This window comes from Diadema setosum, chromosome 3 (assembly GCF_964275005.1).
Source record: "Diadema setosum chromosome 3, eeDiaSeto1, whole genome shotgun sequence".
Taxonomy (NCBI): Eukaryota; Metazoa; Echinodermata; class Echinoidea; order Diadematoida; family Diadematidae; genus Diadema; species Diadema setosum.
This window is the reverse complement of record NC_092687.1, coordinates 21,778,537-21,801,181: the sequence shown is the minus strand read 5'-3', so window position 1 is coordinate 21,801,181 and position 22,645 is coordinate 21,778,537. Positions and strand designations below refer to the sequence as shown.

General features: G+C 40.7%; 1 protein-coding gene and 1 pseudogene across 1 annotated transcript; one reads left to right on the top strand and one right to left on the bottom strand.

Moving 5' to 3' along the window:
* Nucleotides 1-897: 897 nt before the first annotated feature.
* On the bottom strand, nt 898-1,654 carry LOC140246687 (uncharacterized; annotated as a pseudogene).
* Nucleotides 1,655-1,916: 262 nt separating this feature from the next.
* Nucleotides 1,917-5,878, top strand: LOC140246686 (thyroid hormone-induced protein B-like). Its single transcript, XM_072326026.1, has 5 exons — nt 1,917-2,007; nt 2,967-3,188; nt 3,732-3,869; nt 4,490-4,761; nt 5,867-5,878. The coding sequence occupies exons 1-5, from the start codon at nt 1,917-1,919 to the stop codon at nt 5,876-5,878; spliced, it is 735 nt and encodes a 244-aa protein (XP_072182127.1).
* Nucleotides 5,879-22,645: the final 16,767 nt, after the last annotated feature.

The following is a 22,645-nucleotide window of genomic DNA, read 5'->3' as shown; positions in this document are numbered from 1 at the left end:
TACCTTTCATAGGTTATGGAATTATGGAATAATTATGGAATAATCTCCCTTTGTTTGTAAGACAAGCAGTCACAATTAATGAGTTTAAGGCCAGGTTAAAAAGTCATCTATTGAAGTAATGTATTTTCTGTTTGAATTTCTTGTATGCCTGTCATTTTGTAATGCGCAGTAGAGTATATTATTATAGTAGCTGCGCAATATAAATGTCCTTTCATTATCATTATCATTATAGGTTACTACATTTACCTTGAGACGTCCAATCTGGTTTCATATGCCAGGGCATTACTGGTCAGTCAAATCTATGCCCCAACCTCAAGTTGCTTCAAATTCTGGTACCACATGTATGGAAGGAGTGAGTATTTTACCACGACCAGCATAATTTTATAGTTCTTTCCATTAACACTCTTTCATTACTTATAGTATCAGTCATTCTAGCACTAACCAAACAATTACAGAATTTGTTCCTATTGTAAACCAGAGTGGGTGTTTGTTAATGGTGGTAAATTACAAAGAAGTTTTCCTCACCTTCTTCAGGACTGTAATGAAATCCAGCGCGCGCGCAGTCATACTTCGTAGCAACAAGATGTGACTTCTGTCAGAGTGGAAAGATTGAGAACTTACTTGAAGTTGATCTGTACATTTTAGGATAATATTCATGAAAAGGGAAGGAGAGGAGGGACTGTGAATTCTTTCTCCAACTCCGTCATAAGATAAAGATCAAACTTCAAACTGGTAAGTTCTCGTTAAATCTTTCTATTTTATTTCGTGAGTTTACGCAAGAACTCACAGTGAGATTTTGTAGCACAGAAGTCACATTTGTTCCAACTGAACAATCTTAGGCATACACAGTTCTGTTGCAAGCAAAATGCAGGCTAAAATTACCTGGGTCTGAGGCCATCATTTCCTCATAATCAGATGCGACAGACACTTTCCCTCGTCTTGCAGAGGCTTGTCATAGAATTTCCGAAATGTCTGCTCTTTGGACCAGCCTGCTTTTGCGAGGATCAGAGGAATAGGTGCATCCGCTCTGTTTGCTGCTGAGCTAGATGCTGCTCTGGTTGAGTGTGCACTGAACATTGTGGTGTCAATGCCAGCGCTAGTCATGATTTACTTGATCCATCGAGAAATTGTCTGTGCCGTTACTCTCTTGAAAGGCTGGCGAAAACTAATGAAGAGATGTCGTTCCTCTCCTCGGATCTCTATGGTTCTCCGAAGATAGGCCTTAATGTATGTAACTACACACAAACGTCTATCTGGGGGGGGGGGGGGGGTACGCTTTCAAGAGTATGTCCAATCCAAAATTCCAAGGTCTAGATTGCTTAAGATGTTCATTAACTTTGAATGACACCATAGATTGTTTGAGAATCATGTTGTCTAGATTCAGGCAATGCAAAGTCTGTACCCTCTGGGTGGATATCAAGGCCAGTAACATGCACAGATTCATCGTTAATTGCTTCAAACTAAGCGAGATTGCGGGAGCTAGCATTCTCAAATACTTGAAAACATTATTCACGTCCCAAATTTCTGAATACCGTGGCCTTGGGGGCCTGAGCTGGAACACACCTCTCATAAAACGAGAGAGAAGACTTATGAACACGATGGCCTGCCATAGACGGCACATCACCGTAGTCTGCGGTACAAGCCGTAACAACATGGCCGGCACGTAGTTGTTGTTGTTGGATACGATCGCGTGGAAAACTCGATTGAGTGGGCCGAGACGGTAGCACTTCCATGACTTTCTCAAGTTGTGGATTCAAGCTTTGAAAGGCGGGAAAGCACCTCCGCGTCCGTCTTCTCTTTGGGGGGGGGGGGGCTGCCTTCTTACTTAAGCCTGGTTTGCTTGGTTTTTTAGGGGTTTTCCTGTCCCCTTCTTTCTTCGACTGAGCCTTGATAGCCGGCGAACACTTAGGTTCATGATGCGCGGCTATAGTCACCACCGCCACGACAGACTTAGCTGTATGCTGTGGGGCGCTCGAACTAGTGGTGCCACCCACGACAGACTTAGCTGTATGATGTGGGTAACGGTAAGCGGATTTTCCATCCCGCAAATTCTCGTGAATAAAAGTCCTCTTCCGAAGCAAAAGTCAGCTCTAACTGAGCTACAAATAATAACAATCCACAATATGATAAGATGGTGCGACGATGCACGGTAAAAGGGGCGAATAAAACTTGATTTATAAGACTGCGAGGAATAACTTATTCCCTCGTGCATAACGTGCGAAGAAGCGATAGGATGACTGCGCGCGCGTTGAGCGGGCTCTCACTGTGAGTTCTTGCGTAAACTCACGAAATAAAATGTTGTAAAGAGTGTAAAACAAAGTAAATAAAAGAGTAGAAAGTCATAAAATGTGGACTTAACAACATAAGAGTTTAAAAATCGGACAATGAAATTTCATATATTTTCAATAAAATAGGGGTTTACAATCACACACCCAAAGAAAGTGCAATGATATCTAAACTTTCTCACTTTAGTTTGGTCACAAAATATCATCTTGTTTGTCAATAAATAGGAAGTTTATAACCCTTTCTCTCCTTGAAAGTTATTATAGTTAGGTGAGTACAAGACTACAGTAATTGATAGATGGGAAGAATACAACTTATTGAAATGACATTAGAAATGAAGTGGAGACTTGTGTGATGATTACACATCACTTCCTCTAAATTACGGTTGCGACTGAGATCACTGAAAACATGTGAAATCCCATTATTTTCTTGGTTTAAGGTAGATTTTGAAGAAATAAATTTCAGTGTCAGAGAAAGTCTGCATACAAGGAGAACTATGAATCAACTAATTTAAAGGGTTATTTACTGGATGTGTATTTTCCATGAAATGCTATTCAGATGATTGGCAGGTAGAGCAACGTATTAAACAATAATTTGTGAATTAATTCATATACACAAAGAAAATAAACATTGCACACCGAAGGAAGTTTTCAAAATGTGGCTGTGTTTGCTCTGTCTGATAGCTGTAGGATCCCTCAGTGTCTATACACAAGATGCTTCTACCCAGGCACGGTCACTGGAGTGGAAAAAGAGTGGTGACCAGGGTGATGTCTGGCTGTCCAGTGACATCTCCCTCTCCAGTTCCACATCTTTTACCATTGTACTGGAGGCAACAGTTGGCAGTCCGGGCTTTGGAGACATCGCTGTTGATGACACCTTTGTGTCTCAAGCTGGTTTTTGTGATTGTATGATTCATGATATATCACTTCATTTCTGTATCATGTTAGGAGTGTAGTGTGTGTCCACTTGTTATAATTATCAGAGATGTGAATGACAAATGTTCTCAAAAGTGAATCCACAAAAAGTAAAAATTGAGATTATTCAATGTTGATATGGGTACATCCCTTTGAGGCACTGGAACATTGGCTGGTGATATCTTGACAAATTAAGTGAAGATCTGAATTCCTATTGAAAATCCAAGTCTTCTGTTTTGACTAATTGTGCATGAAGTGTGTGAATGTTTCAGGCAGACACATGACTCTCCCAAAGTGCAGTAGTAGTCGTTTACACCTCACCATTGATCCTCAGGTGACCTTTACTCTCTCACAATTGTTAGATTTCAGTCAGTGATTTGCAGTGACTATCACTGGCTAAGTTGCTAACCTATATTCTACTAATTATAGATATCTTTGAAATGAGAATTGCCATCATGTAATTACGTTCTTTACATGTGCTCAGTAGATGTGTTTTTCTTATCTGGTTTGGTTTGTGTTTCATCAAATCCATAGATGTATCCCCACTGACATGTGACTTTGAGGCTGGCTGGTGTGAATACCAACAAGCACAGGATGATGACTTGGACTGGTCAAGAGCTGCTAATGGCACTGTCATACCAAGATCAAAATCTGACTCTTTCACAGCCACAGGTCAGAGTGTGGAATACCTTGGCCTCTTGTGTGATTGAGCACATAAATGACACTTAGATACAGACACTTTGCAGCTGTCCAAACTTTGATGCGCTTCGATGTGTGATGCTGTGAATAAAAATGACAGGCATACAATAGTCATTCAGTTGAATAAAAGAGTATGAGGAGAGGTTGGAGAAAGTCATGAATTCTCTCAAAACACCTCACTTGCACCCTGTTCATGTTCTGAAATAATACCAATCACCTCACTGTTCCCCTCCCCCCCCCCAAAAAAAAAAAAAAAAAATCTGGGGAGGGATTTTTGAAAGAAATTTGATGTTTGTGCTTTCTGTTTTATTCATTCTCATTCTCCCTTCTTTTTTCAGGGCAAAAGTATGTGTGTGTGTGGAGGAGGCAAGGGGAGAGGAAGAGGGCATAGATGCATCAAACTTGTTTTGTCTTGGTAATCATTTTGTAGTTATCAGATTTTGTACCAGATAATTGAGATGGAATTTTTTGTTGTGTCATGGTGGTGTGTTAAGATAAAATGTATATGATACAGTAGTTTAATCCAACTAATGTACAGGATGCTCAAACTCATAAAATTCTGTATTCTTTTTGGTTACTTTGTGCAAAAACAGAATACTATGCCAGCATCCACGTGAATAATTCCCACACTGATGGGGAGGAGGCAAGGATATACAGCCCCCTGGTGGAGACTTCTGCTAGGCAGTGTTTAATGTTCTGGTATTACATGTATGGGGATCATGATGTTGGTATGCTGAATGTGTACATCAGACGAACCAGTGCACTGCCCCAAGATCTTGGGAGCCTAGTATGGAGAACAGACCGAGATGATTCTGCAGACTGGTTTAATGCCCTAGTAGCATTGTCTGAGCCTCTCAACTACCAGGTAAGAACACAATCTTTTTTCATCCTTTTTGATATGGACATTCCATGTAGTAGAACATGAAGTGAAACTCTGTGAAAAAAAAAACTCTTTGAAAAAGTGAAACTCAAGTGAAAGAAAGTGTTTTGGTGAACACCTGATGATACAGCTATGCCTCTTGCAGTGCACTTAAAGGGCAAACTACAATATATACATGTAGTGTGTCAATGTTCAACTTCTGAAGAAGCATGGTGGATATGCAGTGTGAGCTAAATGTACACTTTGAATGAGCTTTTTTCACCCCAGCAGGGGGATGTTTCATGTCAAGTTTTTATGTACATGTATTTGTTTTTGAAAAAAAAATTGTAATAACATGTCCCTATCTTGCATGTCTCCCCTTTCAATTATTGACCTGATTGGCCAACATAGTCACTGTCATTAAAAACATTTCTTTTTTTTTTACCCTCTATGTCTAAACATGAATACAGACTGACATAGGATCGTATCTATCAGCTATGCTGTGTCTATCTGACAATGATGTTTGGAAAAATTAGGTTTTTAAAACACATAATCACTAAATATAACTGGATACTGAACCTACTGCAAAAGAACATAATGTAGCTTTGTGTAGTGACATTTTTTTTTTAATATCCAAGTGATGTTTTATTTGGTACCCATCATATAACATTCTTGAAGTAATCACAGCTGAGAGATACTTGACAAAGAATACATTTCGTTCAGCTTCTTAATTATACATGCACATTGTTCTCTTGAGGTTTGTTGTCTGTGTGGGGTTATAAGGGAAAGGAATGTTAAAAGTTGATATAGCCGGAAGGTTGCCAACGACATTGTTATGTACACACAAGTAAAGACAAATAACTCGATGAGTTGCGGTGTACTATGATGTGGGTTCTATTTGGTCAAACATGGCGATCGGTCGTCTCGAATATTGTACAGAAAGGGGTCTACGCCCTCAACGTTAGAAACATTATAGTTTCAAACGCAACATATTTTCTCCCCATTGATATAAACATTGGTCAAATAAAATCCAAAAGTTCTCCAAATCAGATGTTATATCAAACTGATAACCACGTGGAATTATTTAATTTTACACAATAAATGGACCAAGATCCCCCAGTAGGATATCCAATAATATTTTGTTCGGGTAAATAAATCATGCATTACTGAGTATGTGTCCAAAATGTAAACATTGAGTGTTCATACAGTTTTTAGGAGTCCAATGTGACTGTTCTTACGTTTTACTTTGACTGTTTCAATGATAATAATCTCGGAGATATCTCGGTTGTCTGCGTACGCGCTGAGAACGGCGTACATTCAGGGGATGGCGTTCTTCGCGATCTGGTTGAGCACTTGGAACGCTGAGTGGAAATGAGGTCTCGTCGTCTGCGCACTCGTAGTCGTTTCCAGGTCGATTCGAAGGACGTAAGCGTCTTGCGTTCCACTTGGTCCCGTCTTCGAGTTGGAACGCACTGTTGCCGAGTCGTTTGGCGATTCGCTTTGGGGGTGATAAAGCTGACGCTAGTTTGTGCTTTCTGTTAGGGCGTTGTATGCGTACCCAGGCTCCGACCGCTAATCGTGATGGCTTAGCGTGTCGTCGCTTGTCTGTGTACGACTTTGTTTTCGCTTGCTGATGTGCGATTTCTTCCGCTTTCGCTTTGACGGCCTCGCTAGGGGGCGGAGAAGGTTGAATGACGTTCAGCGGCATGCGAAGTTTGCGCCCTATCATCAATTCAGCTGGTGTTCTGCCGGTCAGTGCATGTGGTGTCGACCGGTAGGCGCGGAGTAGGATGTGGATTGCCGACTCGAATGTCTTTCCTTCCGACAGGCTCGCTTTCAGGCTGTCCCGTATGACCCTGTTGAAGCGTTCCACACCCCCAATTGACTGTGGGTTGTACCGCGCTGTGAGGTTGTGCTGGATTCCATAACTCGCTAGGAAGTCCTCAAATTGATCGGACACAAATTGTGGTCCGTTGTCTGTCGTAATGCTTTTGGACAATCCCCACTTTGTGAACAGCGTGTCGAGGATGTTGATGATCGATTGTGTCGTGATCGAACTTGTTGCCGCGATTTCGGGCCATTTGCTATGCAAGTAGTCGTGAACAACGACCAGAAAACGCTGACTCTGTGGCGCTGCTGCGACTTCTCCAAAAATGTCAACTTGCAACGCTTCCCAAGGTTGTTGGGGCCAGGAGGTAGGCTGTAGTGGAGCAGGACGCGGATTGCCTGCTTTCTCGCTGATAGTGGAACTTTCACAATGTTTCACATGCTGTTCAACTCGCTGGTCGATACCGGGCCACCAAATGCATTCTCTGCACTTCTGTTTCATTTTCACTATGCCCGGATGGCCTGCATGTGCGAGTTCTAACACACGTTGTTGCAGCGATGCTGGTATCACCGCGCGTGTACCTCGAGCAATCGCGTATTCGTCGAAAACCGCGAGCTCTTCGCGAATGCGATGATATGGTACCATCTCCTCGGAACTTGCCGTCGGTAAGCCTATTGTGATGTACTCTCTCACGCGTTGGAGTACAGCGTCGTTCTGCGATTCAGTCTTGAGCTCACTGCGACTGACGAGTTTCGCTGCGTTTGACATGACAGCGTTAACGTACTCTTCGGTTTCGCGTGAAGGATTTCCGCGTTATTGCTATCTGCGATCCGTGTGCGACTGAGCATATCCGCGACGTGGTTATGCGATCCTGCGAGATATTCCACATCGAAATTGTACTGGTGGAGTCGATCTGACCACCGGTATATGCGCAATAGCTTGTGACCTGAGCCTGAAGTTGCGAGCAATGTCGTCAGTGCCTGATGATCTGTGCGGAGAGTGAATTTGCGTCCAAACACGTATGTGCCAGTGCTCACATGCAAAAATGCAGGCGAGTGCTTCGCGTTCTCCGGTAGAGTACTTCCTCTCCGTGTCTGTTAGCGTACGCGACGCGAACGCGACTGGTCGTTCTGAACCGTTGATTTCCTGCGACAAAACTGCTCCGACTGCGCTATTAGAAGCGTCCGTAGTCACGAATGTACTTGCGTTAGGATCGAAATTCGCGAGAATTTGGGGAGAGACGATCTTCCGCTTTAGCTCATTGAATGCGCGCTCATGTACTGCATTCCACTCCCATTGCGTGTCTTTCCGAAGAAGTTTGCGGAGTGGTTCAGCTGTTTCTGCGTACCGAGGAACAAATTTCAAGTAGAAATCTGTTGTACCCAGGAAGGACGCGAGTTCTTTCACGGTCGTTGGCGTTGGCAGGCGCTGGATTGAAGCTGCGTTGTCCTGAGTTGACATCACGCCCTCTGCTGTCACGCGATAGCCCACGAAGTCAATCTCTGATGCTGCGAGTTTGCATTTCTCCTCGTTGAGGGTGAATCGATGCTTTGCGAGACGCGACAAGACTTCGTGAAGGCGGCGGTCGTGCTCTTCTGTGGTCGCACCACAGACGACTTCGTCATCGAGAAGATTGAGCACTCCTGGTATGCCCGATAACACAGAAGATACGATTTTCTGGAAGGATCTTGGGGCTGAGCTAAGTCCATACGGCATCCGGCGGTATTGAAATACGCCCTCATGTGTCACGAATGCGGTCAAGTGGCGGCTTTCCGGCGCTAGCGGCACCTGTAGATAGCTTCGACGCATGTCCAGCTTAGTGAAGATTCGGGCTCCGTGGAAAGAGGCGGACAGCTCGTTGATTGTGGGGAGGGGGTACTTGTCCGGTATGATAGCCTTGTTTACCTCTTTAAGGTCTATACACAATCTCGACTCCCCGTTCTTGCGACGCGCTATGACCAGATTCGAGACCCAAGAGGATGAGTCGATTCTCTCAATGATACCGTCTGCTTCAAGACGGCGAAGTTCTGTCGAGACTTCTTCTCGGACCGAAAACGGGAGGCGTCGTAGCGGTTGAGCTTTTGGCGCAATTGGAGGGTCTACTCTAGGGGCATGGCAATATCCTAGGCATTCACCAAATCCGTCGAACAGAGTAGGATACTGCGCTTTAATGTCCGACTCAACCAGGTGTATGTGTGCTCCTGTAGAATCTTGCAGGCGGAAGCCAAGAGCGTCAAATAAGTCCACGCCCATGAGGCTTTTCTCCTTTGAGAATGTGAACGAATATAACGTGACATCCTTGTATGCAACTGGAACTGTGACCATTCCCAGGACAGGTATCGTGGAATGACCGTACGCGAGAAGTCGTCCTGTAGCAGGCTTGAGCGGATGATTTGCGAATAGCGTGGTGTACAGGTCTGCGCTCAAAATGGATACCTTAGCCCCTGCGTCGATGAGTAGGGAGACAGAATGGCCTGTAATATCTAGTTCGCACTGTTTGAAATTGCCAACCTGCGGTAGGTTGGTCCGCGTATCACCGATAGTGAAGACCTTGGATGGCTCGTCATATTCAGTTTCATCCTATTGGCGAACTGGTGCTTGCTTCTTTTGACGCTTGGATCTGCAGACGCTTGCGAAATGGTGCAGTTTTCTACAACTCTTACATGTTTTCCCAAAGGCAGGGCATGATCGCGGTTGGTGAGAATGACCACAGTTACCACACTGTTTGCTAGGCTGCTTCGACTGGCGAGGTTTTCTCTGAACCCCTTGCACTTGTGACGTTGGATCACTATGGGAGGTTTGACTATGGGCCGCTACGGGAGGTGCATTAGCGTGCGTTTTCAAAACCTTAGCATTGTTCATGGCTGCTTCGATTTGTACTGCTAGGTCTAGTGCACGTTTCAACTCTAGTTTGTCATCTTCCATTAGGAGACGTTCTCGAATTCTAGGATTTGCTGTTTTTGTTTTTTGATTAATTGGTCTCGAATGAGTTCGTCGCACAAACTCCCGAAATAACATGTTGATGCAAGGTCGGTAAGAGCCGCTACGAATTGTTTGACAGGTTCGCCATGGCCCTGAGACGTTGTCGAAATCTATAACGTTCGATAAGGACACTCTTTCGCGGCCCAAAATACTGTTTGAGGGCTTTTACTGCATCGTTATACGTGTCAGCGGCGGAAAACTGGGCAAGGATGCGTTGACTCTCGGTGCGAGGCTGTGAATGAGGATAGCGCGGCGACGCTCATCACTTACCGACGTGCCGTCTAAGCCGCTCGCGAGAAGGTAGGTCTGGAAGCTGGAAAACCACCGTTCCCACGAAATCGGTGGGTCACCGGGGCTAGCAAGAAACGGTGGCGGGGCTGCAAGATGAATGCTGGCCATCTTCGTCGCCAGATGTTATGTACACACAAATAAAAACAAATAACTCGATGAGTTGCGGTGTACTATGATGTGGGTTCTATTTGGTCACACATGGCGATCGGTCGTCTCGAATATTGTATAGAAAGGGGTCTACGCCCTCAACGTTAGAAACATTATAGTTTCAAACGCAACAGACATGTCAAGTGGTAGTCGCATATACACAATTTAGAAATTATTGAAATCTATGCCATATCGACAGAATAAAAAACAAACAAACAAAAAACTACAACATGAAAATGCCATGGCGAAACATTCAGTGAAAAATAGCTAAAGCTCGATTATACCGCTGAGTGGTTCCCATTTCCGGTTATGCACATTAATCTTTCCTTGTCTCTTTGCGATATAATTCTCTTGACGATATGATTTTCAATTTGATAGCATAGCCTTAAAAAAGGACAAACAGGGAATAGTGTTGTTACTTCTGCTTGCATAAATACATCTGTTTCTATATGTAAAATATGGTTTTCCAGTATTTCGTGCATATCAATCTATATAGCTCCAGTTAATACCATCTTCACATTAAGGGATGACAAATGTATAATAGTAAGAAAAGATGTTATTTCCCTTCAAAATGTTTGTGACACCTTACAGTTCCACATGTGTTCAATCGTTTCATTCTCAAAGCATCCAAATGAACACAAAGGGGAATATACTAACTTCATTTTAAAAAACTTATAGTTTAGTGGCAGTATGTTATTAAGTATTTTGAACTGAAATTCTCTGCTTCTTGCATCTATTGATGCTTGCACTATGAGTTTATATATGTGTATATGTGCTTTACCTATATCCTGCTTTGTCATATCGAAATTAGAATGCGTTCTAAAAGTACTGACAGGCGTTTTATATTTAAATTCTACTAATGCATCATAAAAATGTCTGCTCTTTAATCCTGCACTCAGACGTAAGCGTTCCGGAAGGACGACAATGTCTTTTACGACTTGCTGAAATTCTGCACTAACTGATAAAACCTGAATTTCTGTGTTCTTTTTAACAGCCGACCAAATACCTTGTAACCTCAGATAACCATTACTATCAATACCAAATTCTACTTGTAAAAACATGAAAATCTTTAAGATAACCTTCAGGGGTTATAATTTGGTGTAGCAGACACTTATGCTTGTTATAACTTCGTTATAACAAGCATAAGTTTCCAAGATTTTAATCGTGTTCACAATACGAATTTCATATTTTAACACATTTTTAATCTCATCTTTTTCAATCGGTCTTGATTGCTTAACGATCAAAATCTCTGTCTTTTCTTGGTTACATTTTAAACTGGAGCATTTACAGAATTCATCAAGAATTTTGAATAAGCTGTTGATAGATGAGGCATCGCAAGAAAACAAACAGAAATCCTCTGGTAACACTCCTCATGGAAAATTAGAAAACAAAATTTAATACCAAGAAATGATGCCTGTCAATCTGTGTACTGTAAATGCCAAAACTTATGGTTGAGTGTCACGAGACGCAGATATAAAACTACAAAATTAATATTTTCAGATTATAATCATAATACCACAGGTAGGCATATACCTCATAATATATATATATGTATAATTATATCCAATAAAATAACAAATTACTGCTTACACTACCTTTTCCTATAATCACATATTACTACAGTATTATGCCCTACTTACTATCAATGATGCTAATACACCATTTTTGCTTTTAGATACTTCATCCGAAATGAGAATTGAAAACAAACTACAATTAAAAACTGTTATATACTTACATGTACACAACAGATTCTTGTGCAGGGGCCGCGGAACCGGGGGGGGGGGGGGGCTGGGGGCTGCAGCCCCCACACTTTTGGTAAGTGAAGAAAAAAAGAGAAGAAAGAAAGGGGAAAGAAAGGGAAAATCGGGGAAAAAATCACAACACCCATGAATTTGAATTTCCAAAGATTCCGTCCTTATATAAAGTTCCCGTCTAAGCACTGGCGTAGCAAAAAAAAAAAAAAAAAAAGAAAAAAAAAAAGAAGGGGGGCCGATGGGGGCGATCGCCCCCTTAAGATTCTGAATAATTCTGAGTGCACAAGACTTATCAGTTACATTCCGAAAAATCAATAGTTCCCTCATGTACAAGTACAAGGGAAATATCCCCTTTTAATCAAATCTTTCCTCTCTCAGTTCCCCCGATCATTTTTTTGATAATTCCCCAAATATTCCATCAAATATGCGTATACGAGATATCTCGATTTCAACTTTATAGAGGCAAAAGCTCCCTCGTACGGGAAGGGTGGAGATAACACTCTCCCACGCTTTCTCCCTGTCCCCCTCCCCCTCACCCCGCCCTGTGCATAGGCCCTACAAGTAGACTATCATGGCTTCACTTTTAGTTTTCCAAATATATGCCACAAAATGTGTGCACCAAAACGTTTAACTGCAATCAGAAAATACAGAATCTCCCTCATGAAGGAGGGAGAATAGGGCTTTACCCCTCTCACATCATCCTGCTATGTCTCCTTCCACAGACTTGCACTTCTCTGATGGACAAATTTCCAGATAATCCAACAGAAATGTGCGCCAGATTGTTGAATTTCAGTTCTAAAAATGAAAAAAGCTCTCTCGAATATGGGAGGGGTATCTTGCCACCCTCCCATTGATTGGTCCCCTCCATAGACTTAGTACACTTTGGGGAGTGACAATTTCCGAATTTCCCACAAAAAGTGTGCTTCAGATCGCTTTATTTCAATTCTAAAAACGCGAAAGCTCCGTCGAGCCGGAGGGGGCAACCCCTCCCACACCCTCCCCCTCTACCTCTTCAGACTTTGGGGTACATACACACACATGATGCACACGCGGAGTAAGAGCTAAATACCGTGATTTTGCTATTAACACTTCCCTGAAAAAAAAACCCTATTCATTTCCATTACTCTTATTTTTTTTTTTTTTGGGGGGGGGGGGGGGTGGGAGCTACAAAGAAATTTGTATTGCACCAAAAGTTTGCACCAGATCGCTGAATTTCAGGTCTGAAAATGTAAAATCACCTTCGTGTGGGAGGAGAAATATCCCTTATGTACACCCTCGTGTGCATGCCTTTTCTGTTTGTTTAACAGCGTTCATGAAATTTATTGTAAGAATTAATGCAAGAAGTTTATTCAAATGCTACCACTTTATAGGCAAATTGTTCAATAATAATCCACATCAAAATATCCTGCTACCTTAAACAAGTGGGGCCGTTTCAAGTCGATAAAACACGCAAAAACATGCATCAAATCCACCATTTACAACATCAAAATGCAAAAGGTTCTCACCGTGGGAGGGGGACACCCCCCTCCCACCCCCTCCCCCGCTCACTCGGCTTGCTCGGGCTCGGTCGCTTCGCTCCCTCACATAAGAAGTTATGTTCAGACGACAAGCCCTAACCTCGAGGTTAGGAAACCTCGAGGTTAAGCTCTTGCCCCCTAACTTCGACGTGCGTCCACACGACAAATCTTAACCTCGAGGTTAAATTCCTGCCCCTTTGAGTGTGTTGATTTTTGTGTCCACACGGTGCTTAACTACGAGTGGGGACCCCCCTCCCTCGCGGATCGTGGTTAGAGCGCTAACCATAAGATTTCTCGTGGCTCTTAACATCGAGCTAACCTCGTTCACGGTCCCTAACTACAAGCTTAACCTCGAGGTTTCCTAACCTAGAGGTTAAGGCTTGTCGTCTGAACGTAACTATAGTAACTGCCCCCTTCCGATCGTATCTTGACTACGCCGGTGCGTCTAAGCGGGGGGGGGGGGGGGGGGGGGCTTGACCTTGACACCCCCCCCCCCGAAAAACGTTCCGAGGCCCCTGTTGTGTATGTCAGGTTATTGCTCACCCAGGCTCACCAGCCGTCTTCTATAACTCTGCACCTACCAGTCTCATGGGAAGCCTGTGGCCAGGCCCAGGCTGGATAAATCAAATAGCAGTCAAATATATTACAATCATGTACAGTGCTGCAGCACTTTCCTCTGCTTTTCATTCAATGGGTACAAATTTCCAACTCTCTCATCTAAAATATACAAAATGTAAGCTTAGGTATCCGGAATTTCATTTGCCAAGTGATATCAGTAAAATGCAAAATAACTGAATGACGTGGTGTACAATTATCATCTCTAACTGCCTAATTGCCACTGACAGTACATTACTACAGTACTCAAATTCAACTCAGTTCAAATCTTCACATTAAAAATTCAATCTCTTATCCTTACTTCTGATCATAATATTCCAATTTGAAGGCAACAAATAATCTCTGACTAATCTAAACAAAAACCAGAAAACACGCTGACTACATCTCATAATGCATCGTAGCTGTCTCACTTGGCTTAATCTCAACAAAATATCACATACTTATAATAATTATATACTTTCATACAAATTGCTGACACAGGATACATTACATTCACATATGTTTTATGCCTACATTAATCATCAATCAAAATACCATAGAAAACTGCAGGAATTATGGTAAAACCTATTCAAATTTACAAAAAGTAATTCGACATACCTGATGGCTGCCACAGTGGCACTCCCAGGCTGATGTGATGGAGCTTCCGACCAGTAACCTCACCTGCGCAGACTGGAACATTCTTTTCACCTTTTAGCAGTTTTCTCAACCTCAGAAGTGGTCCCTATTACCCTGGCAATGTATTTTTCTTATTATGCATTATAAACAATGAACACAATTCACTCTATAGTTGACTGCATTGAGAGTCTTATTATTTTCTAAAATACCAGGTTGCACTCCAAGTACATGCCAACCCAGAAAAAGGACTACCACCTGTTTAGAAAAACACAACAATTCACCCAAGGAGACCAGCAGCTTGCCACATCCCATTCTTGTCTCACGTTTCTCAATATGTGTTTAAAACAACTAAAGAAGTTTCAAGGGGCACTGTACTGGGGAGTCATTATGTAAGCTAACTTATTTCCTAAAATTAAAATTCAGCAAAATTCAGTTCCCTGACAAAAACACCCATCTAAAGCCACCCAGTACTATGAAGACAGCTCAAATAACACCATTAAGGAATAGATATTATTTGAATTGCAACAGAAACAGTGAATTACTTATTCATATTTTCACTTTTTTCTTAATTTTTCTGCTGTCAATCATAGAAACTCTTAGACGTTTTGAGGGTAGATTTGCTGCCTGGAATTCTGAAGTTGTCAATCATAAGACACCTGTTTCTCTCACTTGACAGGTGGTATATCAAGCCATCATAGGAACAGCAGAGAAGGGGGATATTGCTCTTGATGACATCTCTCTGATTGATGGTGACTGTCCATGTGAGTCATATTTGTATTTCTTGTTATTCATGAAGATGGGCAATAATTCCAGCAGTGAGGTTCACTCAATAAACTTTGTTCGGTGCACTTGCTTTTATTTACTCTGATAGTCGCTTTGATTATTCCTGTCCATGCAAGCAGATGGAATGTAAGTACAAGACAAGTACCTTCAGAGCTTCACTCTCTCCCAGCTTCCACATTTCTGGCCAAATTCTCTTACATTTCTTCCATTTGACCATGCTTAACTGATTCATAAAAGCCATGTTCACATGGTCACTCTCTCACTGATGATGTGCAACTTTGCTGTTCTTATCCATTGATAATAGGACTTGTAGTTAGCTTTAAACAGTGAGCACACTTGATGATGATGCAAATACCCTGTTTTATGAAGACCGTGCATATTAGGCACAGGTGTTCAATACAATAAGTAATTTTGTGCATGTGGTAGCAACAAGATTTTTTTGTTTTTGTTTTGTTTTGTGGTAAAGAAGTATCTTGCTAACCTTAATTTATAGCCGAGTTCTGAGACTGTATTAACTTAAAGCTAGGGAGGCCCTAACAGGACTCCTCTTTTATTCAATTCAATTCAAAGTTTATTTCATTTTTCGACATAACATATGTTTCACTTCTTTTGATAACAGAGAACAAGGTAAATAGAACATAGTGAAATGAATAGACTGTACAATAATTGAGGACCTATAGTAATCATACATTGTATAGTAAAAAAGCAACAGAAGTGATCGAAGTGAAGTACATGTATACCGTGCGAAAAATGGAGGGACCCACTAAAAAGACAGAGCTTGTAGTGTGCGGGCCCCTCTGAATGAACAATAACTTCCTTGAAATTAAAGTAGTGCCACATACAAATCCAACCGCAAACTTCAAAGAAACCCAAACCCGGCCAACCTTGTTGAGTATGTTCCATGATGAGTAGAATGAGAGCACTGTTAATTCAGGTTTGATTCCATTGAAAAGGGCAATGGTAATACACTGTGATTTGTACATCAGGATATGTGACAAAAGTGCTTTGTGAAATACAAGAAAAATCACTGTCAATTACAAGTGACATATTGTATTTTTTTCCTCAACCAGCTTCACACTCATGTGAGTTTGAGAGTAACCTCATCTGTGGGTATTACTCTGACCCTCGAGGGGATCTTGATTGGCAGTACTGGTCTGGAGACACGTCCACTCCTAACAGTGGTCCAGCTGTAGATGTAACATATGGGACAGCATATGGTATGTCATATACAGTAGTCTGTGCATTTTCAAATCTTATTCATCATCATTGAATAGTGGGTAACTTCAAGAGAGAGAAAAAAAAGACCCAAAACTGTAGCAGGCAGTTTTGATTTTTCGTCTGTTAGTAGCAATCACTTTCTATGTTCTTACTTTGATATCCAGAGTGAGCCTTTTTTTAATGTATATATCCCATCTAAATATTCACTGAATGCACACATATATGCATGGCATAAATCCGTCCTAGTTTGTTTATCTCTCAAATTGGCTAGTAAATTCTCAAACTTTGATTGTTGGCAGTGCTTCATCAAGATTCATGAAATTAATAGGTGTGACAACTTATCATGAAAATTTAATTTTAGTGTTTGTACTTTCAGTAGACATAAGGAATATCGAAAAGAATAAATCAACTTCTGAAGTAGTGGTTTTGCAACAACATTGAACATTGTTAGCATCTTGGAATATATACAGCTCTAGATAGTAGTTTACAAGGTTTTGAGTTATTTTCAATTTTGCATTAACAAACCTTCAGAATAACAAACCTGATTTTGTTTTTGGATTAATGAACCTTCAGAGTAATAGTGACCCCTTGGAATAACAAACATTCATGATAACAAACTTTTGCAATACAATTTGTAACTGAATCCTTAACCATCATTTTGTATAAAAAGTGTTTTCAAACTAAACATTAAAAGTACAAACAACTCTATACTTTCTCTTAAATGTAAAATCTGAACAAAATTGATGCAATAGCATGTATCTCACTTGCTTTTTAGCGTATTATGAGTATTCAATTAATGACATAGAGCATATGTGAGGTTTGCATGTTTTCATCGTAAATTGTATTTGTTTGGTTTATATTTCAATATAATGAATTAAAACTGCCGGTCCCAAGGACTTTTTGTCTCGCCCACCGGAGGTGAAGGCGAGACTGAGGGATCCAAATGGCGTCCGTCCGTCGTCCGTCACAAATGTTAAAGTTTACCTGCAAGACTCTCTTATGATGCATAACTTGGCAACTGTTACAGCAATGGCAGCCACACTTGGGTGATAGAAGCACTAGGGGTATCTTCATTTTATGGTCTTGTCGGAGGTCATGTGATGATGTCAAAGGTCATTTGAGGTCACATATTAAAGAGTATGTTCAAGACTCTCTTTTCTATGTTAAAGTTTACCTGCAAGACCCTCTTTTGACAAATAACTTCACATAAGTTGCTTGGATTACAACCTAACTTGGGTCATAGATGCACTGGGGGTACCTTCATTTTATGGTGCCGTTGGAGGTCACAGGATAAGGTCAAAGGTCATTTGAGGTCATATGTTAAAGTTTACTTGCAAGACTCTCTTACCACACGTAACTCAATACATATTGCTACAATGGCAGTCAAACTTGGGTGATGGATGCACTGGGGGTACCTTCATGTTATGGTGCCGTAAGAGGTCACAGGATAAGGTCAAAGGTCATTTGAGGTCATACGTTAAAGTTTACTTGCAAGACTCTCTTATCAAATGTAACTCAGCACATGTTGCTACAATGGTAATCAAACTTGGGTGATGGTAGATGTCTCTTGGGAAGTTGAGGGTAACCACAAGGTCAAAGGTCACAGACAGGGGTCAACAAACTTTTAGGGCCCAATGTTAAGTTTTTAGGGCGCATTTTGTTTATGGCTCATAACTTTTGATCCCTTTGTCCGTTTGTGACCAAACTTGAATGGAAGATGTCCCTTGGGGAGGTGAAGGTCGTCACAAGGTCAAAGGTCACAGACAGGGGTCAGCAAACTTTTAGGGCCCAATGCTATGTTTTTAGGGGCGTTTTGATTGTGGCTCATAACTTTTGATCCCTATGTCCGTTTGTGACCAAACTTGGAGGGTAGATGTCCCTTGGGGAGTTAAAGGTCATCACAAGGTGAAAGGTCACAGAAAGGGGTCAACAAATTTTTAGGGCCCAATGTTAAGTTTTTATGGCGCGTTTTGATTATGGCTCATTACTTTTGATCCCTTTGTCCGTTTGTGACCAAACTTGGATGGTAAATGTCCCTTATGGTGTTGAAGGTCACCACAAGGTCAAAGGTCATAAGCAGGTCAATTAACTTCTGGGAGTTATAAAAATATTAATTCCTTGTACGTGAATGGGCGAGACACAATTTGGCACTTGCCTTGTGTTATAATAGGAGTGCACTGTATTTAGGGTCAAATTTTATCAAGTGATGTTTCTGTTTGCTTTTTGTTTTGTTTTGTTCCTTTTTTTTCAGGATCGTGGGGGTGAAGGTGGGACATATAGGAGATCTGTGCTGTTAAACTTGGTACAGGTTACAACCACATCAGAGCTTAAAATGGCTGAGTGTGAAAGTTTGTATATGTAGACGGTCTGTCATGGTTGCTCATGGAAATCACACATGTTTCTTTGCATTCTGAAGAACTTTCATTAATCTGAAATCATATGAAATGTATGCAGGAATGATGCAATCATATTTGTGCATAACTTCATCTATGCTCATGGGAATTTTATCTGTATGCCCTTAAAAAGCATGTGACAATGAACATAGATATATGGTATGATGATTAACTACCATGCCTGATGCAACCTATATCATATGAAATGCTATACCAAGTGATTGATCTAACAACACTGCCAACACTTTCCTGTCATACAAAATATAGGTCACTATATGAACATGGAAACATTGGCCGTGTATTCCCCCGGTGATCAAGCCAGTTTGATTGGTCCTCATGTATCACTCAGCACAGACACCACATCTTGCTGGATGTTCCATTACTACATGAGTGGCTCAGATGTTGGGAGCTTGGAAGTTTGGGTAAGAAGTTTCTATTTTTGTTGTTGCATAATGTATTATCTTTACAGCATTTGGAATGCCTTACTAACAAAGGTCATGTGGCTAAAATGCAGAGCATCATCAATTTTTGAGCATCTTTGCAGCTTCAAAGCAGCTAGGACTTTATACTTTCTTCAAGTTCATTGTATTCCCTGAGAAATGGCCTGATGCATTGAGTTTATTCACAGGGACCCTTTGGAATGCTTCTTTGAAACATGTGAAGAATGTAATGTTTCCACAAAATATGAAGACAATTTATGTGCTACAAATATGATAAAATATGTGCTACAAAAATTATAGGCCTACTGGTGCATTACGCTGCTCATAAATATAAAACCAATTGTATATGTATGTATGTAATGTTATATAAGATGCAGTTCCTGTTCTTACATTTCTACAATTTGACAATATTCTTGCATAGAAACAAGCTTGTTTAATGCCAGGTATGGAGGCACATTATAATTCATTGCAGACTTCGGGATGACTGGGTACTCTCGTTTATTAACACTCAACAATGCAAGGTACATAATATGTAGCATTGTAGGTAAAACAAAAGTTTCCCTATCCTGGGGGTGGGCCCTCTCTGTACTGTCATGTTTCCGTGACCGAAGTACCGTACGACCTGAAATATTCACTTAATCTTGGTTCTCTATATCTATGGTATCCTTCAATGAACATTCTTTATCTCATCTTATCTCTACACCAGGCAACAAGTTGATGTGGTAACAATGCTTGTCAATAATTGTCTGTAACCAGGGCTCGACACTAATGGTGGCCCAGCGGCCTGGGGCCACCAAAAACGCACGTCGGGCCACCAAAATTTCAGAAATGAAGAATTTGGTGGCCTGATCGGGCCACCAAAAAAGGTCGGATGTTTGCCTTTGGGCCACCAAAAATAAACGTTAGAGTGGAGCCCTGCTGTAACTGTCTGAAAACTCATGTACTCATTGAACTTGCATTGTCTATGCTTAGAGATATGTACATATCTTATTCCAATGCTGACTCTGGATGACATCTCAAAGCACTTTGTTTCTATTCCAAGAGGCACAGTAACTGTAGAAATATTAATTACATTTTTTTTTTTACTTCTTCTTTGTTTTATCATCACTAGAATTGATAGATAATAATTATAGGCTATTGTCTTTGAATATTACAAGCATAATTTGTGTTTCCAGCAAACAAGATTCATTACTAAAAGGAAAAGATATGAATCGATCTTAAGAATCAATGTTACTATATTCTTGTATGTAATATACCATGTTTAGAAACATGTATTAGAAACAAAAATATTTCTCTAATTAAAATGCTTTCCAGTTATCTTAGTATAGCAAGCTGATGAGTCTTGTGTTACCCCGTGACCATGAGGTGGATGTTGAAAAATATTGAGCTGCTCAACATAACTAGGTGTGCGATGTAGAAGTAGTAGATCAGTTGGGCTTACAATGTCTCAAGGGCAATTGGTTAAAACACCTTATTTCATTCATTTCGAAAAGTGGACTAGATACCTACACCCCCACACATGAACAAAGTGGGTAGTACTGTCTAGTGTCATTGCATAGTTAATGTATATGCATTTGTCTGTTTGTTTATTTCTTTTTGAAACACAGATGAATGACAATGTGAACACCAAGACACTTCTGGCCAATATCTCAGGAGACCAAGGGGAGGGGTGGAACAGAGGTTTGGTAGAGGTCCATTCCTATGGATATGAAATCATCTTCAGTGGCATAGTGGGATATGGAGCAGGTGGCATTGCCATTGACTCTATTCAAATGTCGCACAGAGGTTGCTGTGAGTAAACCAGTTTTACACTTTATACCTCATTAAAAGTTCATCATATGAACGTCTTCATCTTGTTTGCTGCACATTTCTTTTTTGGTAAGGTTGATCTACTTATAACTTCAATAGCAAATTAAAAGAAACTTCCATAGCATGTTGATGTGGTTTTTGTTGTTGTTGGACAAATCATTCTTTCAGAAGCAAAGTTGACATGGCAAACATAAGTTTAATATTTTTAAACTATCTTGGCATCATGTCATGGAATATTGCTGTGATATAAACCTGTACATACTGTGCTAGATTAACTGGAAATTTGGACTGGTGAATGAGACAACATTATACATAATCAAATGATGTTGATACTACCAAAGGATGCTGTGCATCTAGTCATATATATTTGGTATAAGACCATTCTCAATAAGTTATGTACTGTGATACTTTTCATTTTCTAGCCATCATATCAAATGTATTGTCCTCAATAACAAGTGGCAAAAATGTACCAGTACTCAATTTTTCTATGTATTTCCAAGCAGTAGGATGTGATTTTGAGGGTGATTGGTGTGGCTGGAGCAATGGTGCTGAGAATGACTTTGATTGGAAGAGGAGACAGGGACACACCCCATCCTCTGATGGAGGACCAGAAAAAGACCACACCTTGGATTCTGGGGAAGGTACAACTTTTCTCATGATGTCTAACCTGGAATCTAACATGTAGCTTGCAGTAATGTCAGGCAGTTTCTTGAAATGTAAAAAAAGTTGGTTGTTATTACTATCATACCTTATTGTCATAAGAATACATTCATTCACTTCTTTTGGAATGATGGAAAGAATTCCATTTTCTCCTGATTTTCTGTTGATCCAAGTGCATTATGCTGTACACACCATATATTCAGCGAATCTAGTTTCATGAATCTGTACCTCCCAACAATTATATGAGTGGTTGAATTAGCAATCATTGAGTACAGTAATAAACAGAGAAATGTATGCATGCATGCCACATTAATGTCAGGATCAGGTATAATATTTTCTTGTGAATAATTCATGAATAGCACCTTGCTAGCAAAATTTGTGAAAATGATTCCTACACACCCCATGCACACTATGTGTGGGTGGGGGTATAATAAAATGTCACAAAATATATATACAGTAACTTATTCTTAGGATTTATCATAGCCAGTCTTCACAAACTATGAGCAATTATGGGAGGTCAATTGAAATCTGTGTGCAAACATTAACATTTCAGGTACATTGTATTTCCAGACATTGCTTCATATTATAGACTTTTATTTTTATGTGCAAATGATGTGATGAAAATAATCTGACACATGAAAGACACAAAACAATACACTATACACACTAAGCATAAAGAAGACCATAAGGCAAAATCTGAATATAGCAGATATATTGCCAAAGTGACTTCAGGCAAGTGTCAATTATTGATTGAGTGTCACCACATTTGATAGATAAAGTAGATTATATCCATCACATTCCAGGCTTTTTTATCTCAGTGGAGAGCAGCCCACAAAGA

What these genes read in the sequence shown, in the direction of transcription:
- LOC140246686 (XM_072326026.1), top strand. Translation starts at nt 1,917, where the DNA reads ATGCGCGGCTATAGTCACCACCGCCACGACAGACTTAGCTGTATGCTG. An exon ending in CACCCACGACAGACTTAGCT is followed by an intron (nt 2,008 to 2,966) that starts GTATGATGTGGG and finishes TCTGTCTGATAG; the next exon opens with CTGTAGGATCCCTCAGTGTC. An exon ending in TGACTCTTTCACAGCCACAG is followed by an intron (nt 3,870 to 4,489) that starts GTCAGAGTGTGG and finishes GTGCAAAAACAG; the next exon opens with AATACTATGCCAGCATCCAC.